This window comes from Ambystoma mexicanum, chromosome 5q (assembly GCF_040938575.1).
Source record: "Ambystoma mexicanum isolate Mex_15411 chromosome 5q, UKY_AmexF1_1, whole genome shotgun sequence".
NCBI classification, from domain to species: Eukaryota; Metazoa; Chordata; class Amphibia; order Caudata; family Ambystomatidae; genus Ambystoma; species Ambystoma mexicanum.
Window position 1 is genome coordinate 490,543,582 of NC_090933.1, and position 16,869 is coordinate 490,560,450.

At 42.4% G+C, this 16,869-nt stretch overlaps 1 protein-coding gene across 1 annotated transcript in view; it reads right to left on the bottom strand.

Moving 5' to 3' along the window:
* Window positions 1–780: 780 nt before the first annotated feature.
* The window catches only part of DSC2 (desmocollin 2), a 106,699-nt gene continuing 90,610 nt past the window's right edge, over window positions 781–16,869 (bottom strand). Inside the window, exons 15-16 of the mRNA XM_069620957.1 lie at window positions 4,862–5,188; window positions 781–2,837 (exon numbers count right to left, since the gene is read on the bottom strand). Of these exons, the coding sequence (XP_069477058.1) occupies window positions 2,637–2,837; window positions 4,862–5,188 (528 nt within the window). The 3' untranslated portion in view covers window positions 781–2,636. The remainder of the gene's footprint in view (window positions 2,838–4,861; window positions 5,189–16,869) is intronic.

A 16,869-nucleotide genomic window follows, 5' to 3' on the forward strand; every position in this document is an offset into this window, starting at 1 on the left:
ATTGTATGAATTATGAATACAAATTGTCTTTAAAAGATACTTATGAATTGTGTTTTTCTTTGTTGCTCTTTGAGATTTTGATTTAAATGAAGTAACATTTATTTGATCAGCACTGAATATTTTTGAAGAGATTTCTTCTCGAGTAGAGTGACCAGGTACATGTCTCATAGGTTTCTTGAGGCATACATTTTATCAGCCCTAATCTACATCACCAGTCTCTGGAACCTCATATCCATAAACATTAAACTCTCGCCCACCCTGATGATATTCAGAATGGAGCGCAAGACCCTCTTTAAGGTTCACCTACATGCACTGTAGACAATCCCGATCCCACCTGCCTGACAAGAACTCCTCACCCCTTCATTACTGATCGTGTTGCTGAATTGCATACAACAGCCCTTCTGTAACTTGTGCCCCCTTATTGTATTCCTGTCAGCCCACTGTTGCACATTCCTCTGCATTTCAAAGGTAGGTCCATGCTTAAAAAAGTAGGCCACAGGAGCCACATTTAAACCAATTATTTGGCAATAGACCTGCCAACTGGTCTCAACTCCTTCAAATGCAATTTAATAGGTATACTCTGCACCAGAGACACAAATGCATAAGGTATCTTGCTAAGAAGGTAAGATCACACGGTCTAATGAAGAGGAAAAATAGTCACAAATGAAAACTAAAAGTATGAAGGGAGAAGAGAGGCGGCTTCCAAAGGGGAACACATTCAGTGCATGACAAAAGCAAGAAGGTACAGTATGAATAGGACAATAACTGGAGTCAGGAAAGCATGATACGGATGTTTTAATGAATTTAAGAAATCTTAGCTTACACACGGAGCCTTAGTACAGTTTGCATGAGAACCAATATTTTGCACATTAAAGTAAACCGCATTAATAGTGCTAGCTAGGCTACCTAAGCTAAAATGTGTTTAACTAGCATGTATGTACGGACAAGTACTCCAACATGAATTGTGCACCAACAGATTTTACATAGATGCCGCTCATGTTCTTATATTCCGATGTAAAATGGTACGCTTGAAGAGAAGTGCAACAGGCTTTCAAAAAGAACTACCTAAATAAACCAATTAAAAATATATACAGTGCACATTTTTAAGAAATTCTGTACAAAAACATGGCATACAAAATTTACATTTACTGTACAAAAAAAATAAAAACTTCGTTAATGCCATACTCTAAGGCAAATATTCGGTCCCAATAACAGAAGTCAATTAAAAGGTAGAAACATTTTTACTATGTATGGTATTGCAACACCATAGCACCTACTGCACTCATAACAGTGTATACGTATTCAGTGTCCAACTCTGAATTAAATTCAGATCGGCAAGTGCCTACATACGAAACATTCATGTGCGTCATCGATTTCAAGAGGGGACACGTCACCAAAACATAGTACTAGGGTTTGAGCCCAAGCACGATTCCGTTTAATAAATACATGGTTTCCCTAGGAGTCTTTCAGTTACGTGAACCACATGGCTCCTTTTATATTTCATGGTTTGGGCAGGATACTTATTTTTAGAATAAATTGATGCCAAGTGAGATGTACAAATTTAAAGTGGCAAGTTACTTGCCAGTCCTAAAATGTCACTGGCCACCTTAATTCTACACAGATAGAGTAGACTTCTTACTCACCAAGAGGCAATTATCAGTAGCCAGTGACAAATGGAGAATGCACGTGTTGTGCCCTGTGACAAGTTACATAATGTTAAACGTGCAAATGTGCAACATCAAGGTTGTGCTGCTATGATCAGCAAAGGAAAACACGTTGAATTCATTAAAAAACCCAGTACCATTTTTTTATTACAAAATGTAAGGAGAAAATATGCAAGCATTCCCTTTAGCAATGCAGCCAGAAACCGGCCTTGTAATTTGATATATAGCACACACATTTTACAAAAAACTTAATTTAAACCATGGACAGTGTCCCACATAAAAGTCTTGTTTGCTGTTCCTTCCTCCTCGAGTTATAAAATGCAGTGCCACATTTCAAAGTTCAAAGCAACCATATGCAAAAGGTACAAAGAATGTAAATTGCAATATGAATAGAGGAAAAAAAAATGTATCTTTAGAGAAAAGATGGCAATAACCTTTTTTCCATCGAATCCAGGTAAAAATATCAACTTTGCATTAAGCAACCCTATTCAGTGCAAGAGATTTTACTGTAAAAACGTACAAGGTCTCCAAAAGGGGAAACACATTTTGATGTGCTGCTCCAATTAAAACTTTAAGCAGACTTGGCTTACGTAATTCTAATACTATAGGTTGCAAGTACACTCAGTAGCAATGGTAGCTTTACCAAGGAAGAGCAATGACTCATTGCTCGTCCACCGCCCCTTGGCACTGCTATAGTCTTTAGAATCAAACCCCGATTTCCAGTCAACGGATGGACTCCAAAAATAAGTAGCATCAGTAAACCCTTCCCCCCCAGTTATCAATCGCTAACAATGTATACTATGGTAGTGAAGTAGGGAACTCCGATTTGTGACTTAAAGGTGCTGAAACAAAGTCTTGGACATCTTAATGTCCTCAGGTCACTGCTCAACAGTGTTCTAAACATCCGATAGCTGACCCGTAATAAGGTATGCGTAGGATAAAGTCACATTTTAAATGATCCTGGAGGTACATTTATTTCTTTGTGCAAATATCTGCCAATGTTCTGAATTTTGGTTCGAGGGTTTTGGAAAACTCAAACCGTTCGTCTTCCGCTTGGATGTCGCTACAGCAGCCTACAGAGCCGGCCATGGATCCTTTTCCTTCATAGTTGTATGGCAGCACGTAATCCTCGGCACGTTGATGTTCTTCATCCTGTCTGCAAAGGTGCAACTTCTGCTCAAAGAAGAAAGACGTATACGTATTAATAATTAGCATAATTATGCAACTAGGCATGTACAATTGTGAACATGGACGTCTGTTCCTAAAAGTGCTTACTAGTTTAGAGCGCTTTAAAATATTAGTACCATAAAGTATTTTATATCATGCAGAGATGTTGAATAGCTATCCTTTCATAGGCCTGGAATACATATGCATTCAGTGAAACATCAATGACAAGTACTTCAGTTGGTATTTTGATTTGTTCTTTCTGCATAAATGAGGCTGATGGCAGGCAAGATGGTCAATTACATTCCACTGCTCGCACGCCAGAGGTGCAGTTATGTGGACGATTTGCTTGGGTGTTCAGGTAACAGGAAGACAAATCGTAGTATTTGCACTTCACTGTGCCACTTTGATTACTCTTGGTACTTTATAATCCCAACCCATGCCTGCACAAGCCCTTAAAGTTCAACTTAGGCCCCACTACCTAAATTATCACTGGTCAGCATTTGGGCAGGGTGGTGCAGGACACGCTACGAGAGGACAGTCCATTTGTATGGCCAATCATTTCAGAATAAGCATATGAAAGGGTTCTCTTGTGACGAATATATGTGCTTTAAAAACATGTGAAAGGTGTTTTCTGGATTGGCAATATCATTTGATCAGTCCAGTGACTGCTCAGACGAGTTGCCAATTAAATGCAAGTCAATTTCTGCCAAGTCGGTCAGTGCTCTATGTCAAAAACCAATTAAAAAAAGGGAGGAGCTGGGGGATGAGCTAAAATGTTCACCACCCTTCATACCTAGTCTTACTTCATCATAGCACATCATGGCCAGTGTTTGTGAATTGCATAGTCATGCAGTATCTCGAAGAAGCAGTTGCACTCGAGTCCCCCCAGATTGAGAGGTAGAGGTATGTGTGCTGCACCTTGATGCTAAATATTAATTCTGAACATCAAGCAATTACTCCCAGCCGTACTCCTCCTGGGGCTGCTGGGTAACCGCAGTATTGAGAGGTTAGATTCTTCAGGCATCAAATGTCATGGTTGATGCTGGAGCAGCATGGAGATTGCATACTCGCTTCTGGCTCATCAAGGGCCTTTCCTTACACTCCTAGTCCAAGTATCACGGGAGGGAGACACAAAGGCATGACCTATTGGTAGAACCTAATTTTTATTGCTCATTAAAGGGCATAATGGAGTATCTGTATTTCCAGCCCTTTCATAGTATTCATCAGCACAAGGTCAATGGTGACCAGATAAATTGTGCATGTGGGCCAATTCCCAAAACTTCACAGCCAGCCATCAGGGAGATGTATAGTAATCATTCATGGTTTTAATGTCAAACTATGGATAGTCCTGCAATACAAAGAACTTCAAGGCCCAGAAAAAGCCTTCAGGTCCAGCATTCTCATGTGCAACTACGTGTCCTCCTCTGGCCCTGGTCGCTATGGGATCTTAAAATCCCAATCCCGTCCATAACTGAATTTGGCCAAATAGTCTTCATTTGGAGACACTCAGGAAGTGTTCTTGTGTTAGTCCTTCAAGATGGACCTTCGATAAGCACAAGATGTATAAAATTCCTTTGACTGGGGACTAGGCTCTCTGAATCACACGCAGTGCACAGCATTTCCTCGAGATAAGGTCTGGCTTGTGAAACTGCACCAATGAATAAAACATTGTTTGGGCCCATAGAATACATTACACCAACTCTTTAGGAGCATGAACGTGGGTACTTCTCACAAACTATACTTGCTCAATGACTACCAAATGGTATTTGCGCATACACCGACAATTAACATGTAACGTTACCAAACATTCAGATTCTAAGGTGACATGCAACTTGCCGAACAAAATGTTAGACTGTAGAAAGGGTAGAAAAGATCACAGAGGCAAGCGCTAGAGTGATTTACATCATACAAAGCCTTTTGTAGGTAGCTCTTTGGTACTGAATATTTGAGAGGTTCCGTGTTAAGGAAGATTCAAACATGTGATGAAATTGTCTATTTTTGATGGAGATAGAAAAGGTGGTGGCACTTACTTCTCCAAGATGACCTTGCATAAAATTCTGCCATTCAGAGTAGGAATATTTTCCTGAGTCTAACAAATACTGTCCTCCTCGGACCGAGCCCATTGTCTGCTGTCCTGTTCGATAGGTTTCCATAGTCTGATGGCCTCCTCGAAGGGTGTCCATGCCCTGATGCCCTCCTCCTCGAAGGGTGTCCATGCCCTGATGCCCACTTCCAAAGGACTCCATTACTTGCTGTCCTCCAGATTTTGTGCCCTGGCCATATGTACCAGAAACCGGTGGCGCTTGCCCAGTGAGATTGGCATTTGAAATATGGATGGGTACTTTGAAATTAGCATCCTAAAAAATAAAAAGGCTTATATTCATGTAATCAGCACTGAAACATCGTTACCCTGAACATTGTCCACACATTTGACATGCACTGTATTTGAGCACTAATAAAACTGGAGAAATTGGTTTTCCAACATACACAAAAATAAGCAAATACCATGTACGTGTAGGAGATAGCAACACGTGCCTTCAGAAAGTAGACATTGAACAAACACATCTAATATCAAGAAAAGCATCGCTAGAGCATGAAAGAGGTGGTCTTACCCATGAACACGCACCATTGTCATTCACTCACTCCCACCAGTGTATGACTTGTCAATACATTGAAGAACATTGATATTTCGACTGTTTCAGATGTTTGACAAGTTTATTGTGAAGACGATTGTGAATGGAGTTCCAAAGTCTGTCAGAACTACAAGGATTAGCCATTTCACTGAACTCTGGGACCCCGATTCCCAAACATTGCTGGGAATAACTTCGGCGAGTCTGGGGCTAAATCGCTCAAATGGGTTTCTTATGTTCAAGGTAGCCTTTAAAAACCACAGAAAAACAAAGCTGGTCCATTCGCTTCAAACAGCGCTAAGTGTTACAAGTAAAGCAAGGCATTTATTAGGTGCACTCCTGCAGAACTAACCAATATTCATTATACTGTCTGGGAAAAGTTTAAACATAACTTCATAAATTGACACACTCTTCCTTTGCAACTATGCAATGTGTAATCCCACTGTTAGGGTAGATTTTCATGTATAATCTTCTCCACATGCGAGACCCCGCACACTTTTGGCTGGACTAATGGATTTTTGCTCTGTTCCCCCTGAGTAAGTGGGAACCTTTTTCCACACTCATTCATTCATTCATTCATTCATTCATTCATTCATTCACCCTATCTTTTGGAAAACTTTTTATGCATTTTTCTTGGACTTCTTTCCTCCATGTTGTATAGCATCTCTCTTGACTATTGCATCACACAACACTCTATGTGAAGGATTGCAAGGAGCCCTTTGGCCTACCTTTGTGTTTTTCTGTTATAGGGGGATATTTGCATCCCTCCCATCTTTTCCTACTGTGAGATCAGCACACCTCAACTTATGTTGAGTGCTGAGAGGCTACATAGTATCCTCTTTCTCACTGTTCCTAACATGTTGGTTACAGTGACAGTGTTACCTGAATGGCTGGTGGCAGTGGATTTATTCTACCTACTTGTGTGCAATTCTTTACTTCCAGGCTGTACTCCCAGCCATGGTAGTGCACAGAAGGGTCACCATTGATCCAACATGGTGACTGTATTCTTTTTTCACCGTTTCTGGTTTGCTTGTCCCTTCTTGGTCTTTCTGCCCTGCTGGGTGGGGGCGGGTGAGGGGTCCTGGTTTGACTTTTGTCTTGGGCGGGAATCCTTTGTGATGCCTGCCAAGGCTCCAGTGTGTCCGAGGACAGGAAACTTGGGAGAACTCCAAAACGCCAATGTTCTCTGTCTTCTGGTATGCCTGCCTGGAACTAGTTCCAGCTGGGGAGCTAGATGTCCTGAATGGATAGCCACCACCCAGAGTGTGAATGGTGCATGGGTGCCGATTGGCTGGGTTCCTGCATAAAAGGAATACATCCTGAGCTGAAAACAAGCCGACCACTGGAACCGAAGTATCGATGAGGAAGAAGAGGATAAGACGTCCACAGTCACTTCCAGATGACTGGAGATGCCTTCTCTGTAATCACTGCTGCTAGCTCTCCTTCTTCCAAGCATCAGTAGAGCTAGGATGACAATCCCTTTAGACTAGTGGGACCAATCAGTCTTGAGACGACATGCATTTTGAGCCATCTCACAACGAGCTGTGACCTTCACAAGCTGCAAACCTCCAATACCCTGCGACCTGTGGCCACTGTGCAGTGCATCATCATCCGAAGATCGAATGCTCCAGAAATTTGGACGACTCCTTATGGACCTCCAGAGGCAATATTCCACTCCTTGAAGTCCCCTCAGCCAAGTGCTGCACTGAGAAAGCATGACAAATTGACCGGGTGCTAATAGTTCTTCAATGGTGCTTCCCAAAAGGTGCCACAATTGCAGAACTCTTAAGAATGCTTTGCTGGAAGTCTCTTCACTTGACTGCTGCTGCGGAATCCTATTCCAGTGTCCCTTCCCCAAGAATTCAGTGACAGGGTCTGCTGCTGCATCATGGGGGCATCATGCTGCGACATCTTCTTCACTCCTAAGGTACTGTGAGACTCTTGGTAGAACGGCATTGCTGGAGTACTAATTCATGTGTTTGCCCATACACATTTGACCAGTTTCAATGCCTGCAAACTTAGAGGGAGACTTCTGCAAAGTCTCTGACCCTTTTTGCCAACAAAGATTGTTACTTACTTGCTACACTTCCTCTGGAACATTTGAACTTTCTACAGCTTTGCATTACCTATTTCTCCCTCCAATATGACTGAGACACTCCTAACTAGATAAGGATGGGCTTCTAAAGTGGTAGACCTCTGTGAAATAATTGCAAAGTATTTGTTTACCTTCTGTTGGTTTTTGTTTCACTCATTTGACCTGAAACTGATATTCTGAAAAGTTATTACAAAAGATATACTTCCCTTTGAATTGCATGCTGCCATTCTAAAAGTATTATAAAGTGATTTACTTACTGTGGATGATGCATTGATTCTTCTAAAGTTACTTATTGTGCGTTATAGTACTTAGGCTTTACCTTAGTGTATATAGAAAATAAACCATTATTATTATATTGCTTTTAGTGCGCCAGTGTTTCTTTGGGCTATGTGTATACTATGTTCTTTGTACCACCTACAGTACTTTCTCCCTAAGATAAGCCTGGCTGTTCAGCCACTGCTACCAACAAAACGTGTGTGGTTCAGGCCTATACTAAGAGTTGGAGCCCAAGTGTGAGTCTTCTAAAGTCTTACCTGTTGGACTTTTGTAAAACTCCCCAACACCCACACATCTACAGATTATGTGAGGGTCCTTCATGTCATTTTACCCCAGGCTTTAAAAATGGGAACATGCCACACCCCATGCACCACTTTGCTCTTAGTTTGTTATTGGAGTAATGGTTCAAGCTAAACATTTTGGGTCTGCAATACATCATACATTGAACCATGTTCCTCCGAGTTTGAAAATACTAGTAAGGCAACAAGATCCAAGCCACCCATGATATTTAAAATGCTACATGTTTCTGCCTGGAATTCACGGTGAATGTTGATTTCCCTTCACAGGGCTAATGGTTTTGGAACATCTGCATGATTAAGTTTAGCAGGACAAGAACTCACTGGGTTTTCTACAAAAACAAAGTGAGGCTCGTACACTCTTGATTCTTTGCATGCAGATTCTATTTCAATGCGTGTCCAAATTTGTAATTAATTATTTATAGAGATATAGCGTTTTGCCTGTCAATTACTAAAGTTTAGAGGTAGTTTAAAGCAGTGTACATTTCAGTGCTCAAATGTCTCGTAAATAACGAGTTCCTCAAAAACAGGTGTGTGTGCATGCATGCAAGACCCTTTACCTATTGTGGCGTACTTAAATAATAAAAATGGCTTGGACTTGTAAATTATAGGGAGAAGCCCTTCAATGCAAATTCCAGTACAGCAGGGATTGCTGCATTCTGTAAAAATGTGTTAGGAAGTCCATATATCTAGGGCTGTATAGAACTCTCTCTACTTGGCAATACAGAACTCCAACTTCTAGTATAGGCCTGTACCACTCAAGGTAAGGGTAGCCAGGCTCCTTTTAGGAGGGCGAGTGGGTTGTAGGACGGTACAAACAACTTGTAGCATACATATGGTCCAAAGAAACACTTACAAACTCTGGGAGTTATATAAAAACCTATGGTTTACTCTATATACACACACACAAGGAAAGATAATTCTTCAGAATGTAAAGTACTATCACAATTTGCACACACTACAGAAAACCAATGGAACCCTGCTGGTAAGTAAACCACAGTGTAAAAGACGTACACAATGGCAGTATGTAATTCAAAGTAAGCAAAAACCACTTTGTAGTAAACGTTGTAGAATATTCTGGTTCAGGAATTGAATGAAGTTACAAGACCAAGATAAGCAGGTAAGCACTTTTCAACACATGTAATACTTTCTTTAGAGAGGCCTTAAGCTTTAGCAGTCCTTCACTATCTAGGTATGAGATTGTCCCAGAGTCAGAATGGGACACTGGACATCAGTGGCCTGTTGTAGGAAGAACAGGATGAGGCACAAGCTGTTGAAGTCATAGTTCCAGAGGATTCTTCTGTAACAAGTAAGTACTAAGCTTTTGTGGGTAGAATGCGCACCTGTGTTAGGCCGGGTCAAATGTTTTTGGATGAATAACCAAACATGCAAATCACCACCCCAGCAACAAAAGGAGATACTTACCCAGAGTTGTTCTGCCGCTCAAGTCTCACAGTACCTCAGCAGTGAAGATGATGATGCAGCCGGAAGCCCTCACGATGCAGCCACTACAGGACCCAGTCACGAAATTCTTGGTCTTCTGACGAAAGAAAGGACACTGGAAGGGATTGTGCAGCAGCAGTCTAGTGGCAAGGCTCCCAGCAAAGGATTCTTCATGGCTTCTCTCAGCTCTGTGATTTTGATGCCCTTTTCAAGACACCAGATGAAGAACAGTAACTGCCCGGTCGATTTGCCCCCCTTTCTAGGTCCAGCACTCTGCTGAGGGGACTTCAATGGGTGAAATCCTGCCTCTGCAATAGAATCTTGCCTCTAGAGGTCCTGAAATCCCACTCCTGTTTCGAGAGGATTCAATCTTCTAAAGATGATGCACCGCACATGATGGCTATCTGCCCCAGTGTATTGGCAGTTTGCAGCCCAGGAAGGTCACAGGTCGTCGTGAGATGGCTAAAAATGCAGTGATTATGCCCACCGGCCCAAAGGAAGGAGTCGTCTTTAGAGCTCCTCTTTCGCATGGAAGAAAGGGTCAGCACAGCAGCGGTCACTCAGCAGGCCGCTAAAGTAGCTGCAGGCGTCTTCTCTTCTTCCTCTTCCTCTTTGGATCACGTTCCAGTGGTCGACTGTCTGTGCACCAGGAATCCAGCCACTTATCTAGGAACCGAGCATTCATTTCACATTCTAACGGTGGGTGGCTGTCCTTTCAGGACAACCAGCCTCCCAGTTGGAACGGTTTCCAAGCAGGCATGATAGACAACAAAGACCAGCAGAGTTTTGGGTCCCCCCACCTTCCTGTCTTCACAGACACACTGGCGCCTTGGCAGGTTTCTCAAAGGAATCCCGCCGAAGACAAAAGTATGAGAAGAACCTCCCTAACCCTGCAAGGCAGAAGGACCAAGAAAAGACAAGCAGCCAAGAAATACGACAGTCACCATTTTGCTTCAATGGTGGCCCTTCTGCGTATTATGGCAGTTAAGAGCACAGCCTGGGAGTAAAAATTACACAAAGGTCACAAGGAAACACAAAGGAACACGTCCACTGCCACCAGCCATTCATATATGCTTGTCACTGTAACCCGAAATGTTACAGGAGCAGTGAGAATGTGGGATACAGTGTAACCCCTCAGCACTCCACATACGGTGGTGTGTTCTGATCTCACAATATAAAAAGTACAAAGGATAAAAAGTATCCCCCTGCCCATGGGAACAAGTGTTCTTACAAGGAGAATAAAATAAAAAGGGGAGCCCAAGAGGCACCCCAGCAACACTGCAGGCAACACAGCACAGAAACTGTCTATAAAGTTGGAGAAAAGCATGACTCCAGGATAAAGCATGCAGAGACACAAGAATTACTGCCATAACCAGAGTAAAAGAATAGTTGAGCAGGGAAAAAGGATCCCACTCACCCAGGAACATAGATAAACAAATCCACAAATCCAGCAAAAAGTGCTGGGGTTTCACAGGTGAAGGAGATTAGGTATATATTTATATATATGATTTTTATGCCTAACAAATTTATAAAAGAGTAGGTTTCCCGGTGATAAAACATTCCCATATGAAATTAGCAGTCAACTTTTGACTCCAATTACTTTTTTACTAATGGGATGAAATCAGACAAATTAGGTGAGAAATCTTGCACAACTATATTCAGTTGTTGTGCACTGGTCGGCTGACCGATAAGGAGTCCACTAAAATGCATTTCACTTGCCAACATATTTAATGTAAGATTTGTGTATACGATGTTGGGATGGACTTTTAATGTTGCCCAAGGTACAGGGTTCATGTAGAACTTGGGGTCAGACCAACTAATCTGCCATTTCGTACACTCAATTCCTTGTTTGCACTACACAGGTCTACTTAACTTGAGCAAAGCCTTCAGCTTCCATTACTTTAAAGGCCAGCCATTTATAGAGATCAGGTAGTTTTCTGTGGACTGGTGTTGATCATTTCGCAACTGAGATGGCATCAAACAAAATCATTTGTTGTTCAGAGGACATTTTGCATACTGTGAGTTTAACAAAGTAAATTACTATTTGTTTCATACTGAATTACTTCATGAGGAAGTAAATGTATATTTTGTGTAAAGGTTAGAGGGTATAGGCAGGCACCACCCAATGTTTTCTTTAAACAAAAATGATAATTCTGGCTAAGTAAATTCCCACAGAGTAATTTACTTCATTAAAACTACATAGAACTGAACATTTTCCTATCTTTTCCAACCAATTCTCTGCCTGCACTTCCAAGCATCAGCCACCTCCCCACCAAGACTAATTTGTCCACAGTTTTTTGCAGTACCTCAGGGCCATTGCAGAGAGCAAATTTAAAACTTGTTATCTGGGAGTTCTGAACCAAGATTTTTTTTTCTGCCATAATGTGTGTCCAAAACTGTCTACTATGGCCAGTCACCCAACAGGGGGCAATTCTTTCCCGATTATCCTAATTTTCATAACCGTATTGCTCCCTTTCTGCCTATATTGCTTCTCTAGGCTCTTCAGCTTATTCTCAATTTGTTGCAAGCGTCTGGCTCTATGCTTGCTGCCAAACTTAAGCGGTTTCATAGCAACGCCTTAATTGCCCGTCAAATTAGCTGCTAGTCGCCCATGCCATTTCTTTTGGTTGTCAGGAATGTGACCATGTCTTTACCCATCTATCATTTCCTTCAGTCCATAGGACTGGCACATTAGGCAACCACAGTGGCCTGGACTCGTGTTGCACATTGCAACATTCAGCTGTATCAGCAGGTCATCACACATATGGAGGTTTTTAATACTAAGGTACCGGAACCTTTGCAAAACAGCTAAAGAAATTGAAAACATTTAAATACAATTGTAAATTAATGACATGGCGAGGTTTTGAATTTTAGAAACGGGACAGAAATAGTTTATATTAAATTCACCTCCTAGTAGGACTTTGTCCATGTAGATTTGAGAGAGTTTCTTCAACAACTCTGACAGACAATGCGAATTATAGATAGGAAGGTAGACATTCACCAGAGTGTCTCTCCATTTTGGTGATCAGTGCAAATACTACAAGGAATCTACTCTCGTTGTCCTTTAGCGCTACTAGGCACTTGTGAAGCAGTATTGACAAGCCTCTGGATTTGGTTTAGAAGGGGATATGGAACTCAGCCAGCCCAAAGGGGTACTATGCAAAAGCGACAATGTCAGTTGTAATCTCTTTCAACCAGTTTAAAAAAATTCCTCCACTTGATTGAGCCGTTGACTCAGTTTGTGTACCATGAGACAACATTTGCACTTTGAAGATGTTACTTTGCACTAACTGTAACTAACGCCCCGATGCCCGAGGGTTGTGTGCGCTGCTATAAATGCAAAAATAAAATAAATATGTTTATCTACTGCAGCATTCTGGTGAGTGGGTACATGCTTGTAGACTTATCATTGTTTTCCATACTGTGGAACCCAACTCTCAGTGCAGGCAGAGTACTGCAGCACAATTAAAAGTAAAGACCCAGAGTACTACCTACCCTCCTGCACAGGCTAATCATATCATCAAAATTATTTCCTGCTCCAAGTCCTTCCCACTCTCCCCCTTACTAACAGTATGCATTATTACCTCACAAAAGAGCTCCACCCCGGTGTATCCCCCACCCTCCTCCACATTCCTTTGCTCAGTACCTCGAATGTCACTCAGTCATGCATAGTGACAATCTTAAGTTAAAGAGTCACAGTTTTAATCTTTCCACTCTAATAACTGTTTTTTCTAGTGACCTGTGCAAGACAGCAAAGTCTTCTCTCGCTGGCATTCCCAGCATCTCTGGGAAACGTAACTTAGTGATACGTAGAGGGGCACTCCAATAAGTTATGTTTATTTTTGTGGAGTTTTGTAAATGTAAAGATGAAATTCTCTGACTTCTGGTGCAAGGGGGTATTGTCTCGTGGCCCTAGGAGACAGTCTTCGACCAAAGCATCTCTCCCTTGTCCAACATGTGTTTACGTTGTGTTCAAATCAGTACATCAGAAGCATAAAATAAAGACACTGATTTTTCTGAATACCAAGTCATGGCTAGGGTCACCCTAACGTAGCCCTCCTCTGCCCCAAATTGGCCCACACTACTCTACCCATTCAATAAACGCAACTACATGAAGACTTCACACCAGCTATTTTACAAGGTCAATCTGTTCCTCCGAACTCTAACACAATCTAGCTCTATCACCTACTTTATACATTTGGCTGTTCCTGAAGATCAGACTTTTTTTTATATTACATTTCTCAAAGAGCTGCTAGGACTATGCTTGGAGAGCTGAAGATGGATGTGCCTTTGAAGACAAAGTCTAAGGGTTGGAGGAGTCAAAGGGGGGCTTTAATGCCCATTTCCCTTGATAATCTTCTCGCATCAACATGTTTTTATTTTTTTTACTCTCAGTGGAGCAATCCTGGTAGATTACTAAACGGTGTTCTTTCCATTCGAATATGTTTAATTCAGTTGCCTTGGCTTCTGGAGTAGTTTATTACTAGTACAAAACCACTGGAGTGTCTCGTTTGTCTGGTGTGGTGTTGTTGATGCTGGTCGACTATCATACCAGCTCTGAAAGCTCTGCATCATGGGCTCTTAAGATGTCAACTAAAGCTTCATGTGGCAATTGTACAGCCTGTAAATTCACTAGGAAAACCAAAGACTTCCTGGTTAACTGCAGACCATGGACCCTCCATAACCTCACAAACTGCAAGAGCAAACAAGTAGTATATGTGATTGAGTGTCCTTGTGGCATCAGATACGTGGGTCAGGCGATGCGTCCAGCCCATATCAGGATCTGTGAACATCGATCTAGAATCCGATGTAAGAACGTGAGTGCCCCCCTAGTTATCCACTTTATAGAATCTCATCACTCCGTCGATGACATTACTTGGTGGATCATTGACATAGTTGTCCACTCAACTAATGCCCTTGCAAGCCTATCTAAGGAAGCCCGTTGGATCCATCGTTTGGACTCTTTTCACAATGGACTTCATGAGGAATTCATACCTCTAAGATGATCACTTCCTCCCTCCCTCTTGTTAGTTGGCCTTCCTTGTCCCTTCTTCCTCTGGGACCACAGGGTCCTGCCCTTTGAGCGGTTGGTCATCCCTTTTTCCTACTATATGCGGGTGCCATTTGTTGTTTTCTAAACAAACACACGGAGCCCCCTTTGTCTTTGCAGGGCTGCGTTTCCACGGCCTCTCTGTGCTCGCTCTTGACGAGGCAGCTGCTCTGCCTCTTGCACCAATAGCCTTGCGGCACTGTGATACACTTCGTGCCCCACCTCCCGCGCCATTGGCCGCGTTGGAACCGGATATGCTCCCATCAGGAGCCGCAGAACGGTTTGGCTCTCACCACACCCCCGTTCAGTCTATTTGAAGACAGGTTGCCATGACAACCCTCACCCGAGTACGCTTAGCAGCGTCATTCGGCTGCAGCTGCTTCCCGGGTGCAGGCTCCTTCATTGTGAGTCTCCCGCATGACACAGCATTTTCGCGCTCTGCCGTGCGCCTCAATTTCCAACTCTCTGCACTTCTGCACCAGCGCGCAAGGTAAGCATACCCAGCCTGGTCCAGCAGAGGGATATTTACGGTGGGCTCCACGATAGATAGTGTTTTCCACGTACCAGTTCTTCTCCCTCCCCCCCCCATTTTTTTATGAAATCATGAGGCCACCTTCGAGTTCCTAAAGGCACTAACTACATTGTCTGTAATGGTGGTCTCACCACCTATATAAACGGACCACATAAGTAACGTTTATACCTGCTCGATTTGGGGGCCACTTGTTTTCGTTTTACAGTTATTTCTGTACTGCAACACCGCACCCGCGCCACACCAGCTTCTCCTGGACTGACCTGTGTTGTCCTCGACTTCCCCACCCAGCACTGACTGATACCGTGCTGCAAGTTAACCCGCTCGTACACCTCTGTATACTTCGTCGGTATGCTCCACACGGGTCACCAATTGTGTATGGGTTGTGCATCTCCCTTTTTTCTTTTGTTCTTGCCACTCTACACATGGAACCTATCATCGAGTTTGCCGCTCTCCAGCCTCTCATACACATCTATCTTTGCCTTGTTCTTAACTCATTTCTACAGTATATATTATTCACTTCTGTACCTGTATTCTCCCTCTAGGCAGTCATGGGGACATGGTGTATACACTGCAGTTTTATCTAACACACCATTCTTGTGAATCCTTTTGACGCTTGCATGCACTTGTGCTCGATACTTAACTTGATGACTCCCCCCCCCCCCCTCCCCATTCTGAGATCTACTCCCTTTATGTGCTTACTTCTACAGCTGTTGGATTTCCGCACAACTAGTAGAAGTTCTGGCATCAGCCTTGTCCATTTTCATAAAGCAGTACAAGAGTTCCGACACACCGGGACGGCAGCCACGCAGGTAAGTTCCCCTGTCCTCCATACATTCATAGGGTGAGTGTTTCGCGTCCGTTTGTCAACAGTATCATACAACCTCAACACTCCTTTGTAATTTTTCCTATGGAGTACTAGTTTGACCAATCATGTTTTAATTTTCTCTGCCCCCTTTAGGGATTAATCTCTATACTACATCAACTCTGCCCTGAGGAAGGCTTCAATCACATTAGCCTGTTTAGGCCTGCCAAAACGTGTTTTTTGCTGTGTTGTGTTCCCCTCCCCTCTGGAAGCACCTTTGGGAACAAATCTACGATATTTCATACACGTTGGCAGTTAATGATATGGCAAAATAACCATATGTCATAAGTTGATTGTGAATGATTTCACTCTGTACTAACCAGGGTAAGTTATTTTATACACCCTGGTTAAAATCCAACCCACAGGTACAACTGTTTTCCTGTTGGGCCTTCATCCTTTTATCAATTGTTTTTGCACAATATTCTAAATGAAATTACAATGTACACATGTTATGCTCTTTGTTTCTCTTTCATTTTTTGTTATGTTTTTTAAACTTGTGTAAGAAGCACCTTGAAATTCTTAAATATGTTTTTCTGTATAATAAATTTATTTTCATGTACTCCTAGGTTTTTCCATTGGTTTTGTTGTCTCTGTGACTTCCTTTGAAAGCACATACCTCATAATAATATGGCGATTTAACTTTAAATCATTGACAGAATTCAGGACTGTCTCTGGCGTGGGTTCCTTTCTTAGGTACCTTGTTTTGAATACTAAAGCTTCATGTAGCAGTTTGGACAAAAGTTGCATATTTCTTCATTTAACACATTTTTGCCTTCCACTCCTTCAGTATTCCTCCACGGCAGTGGGTTTTGAGTCAAGAAGCATGACCATTTTCTCCAGCCCTGCACCCAGAC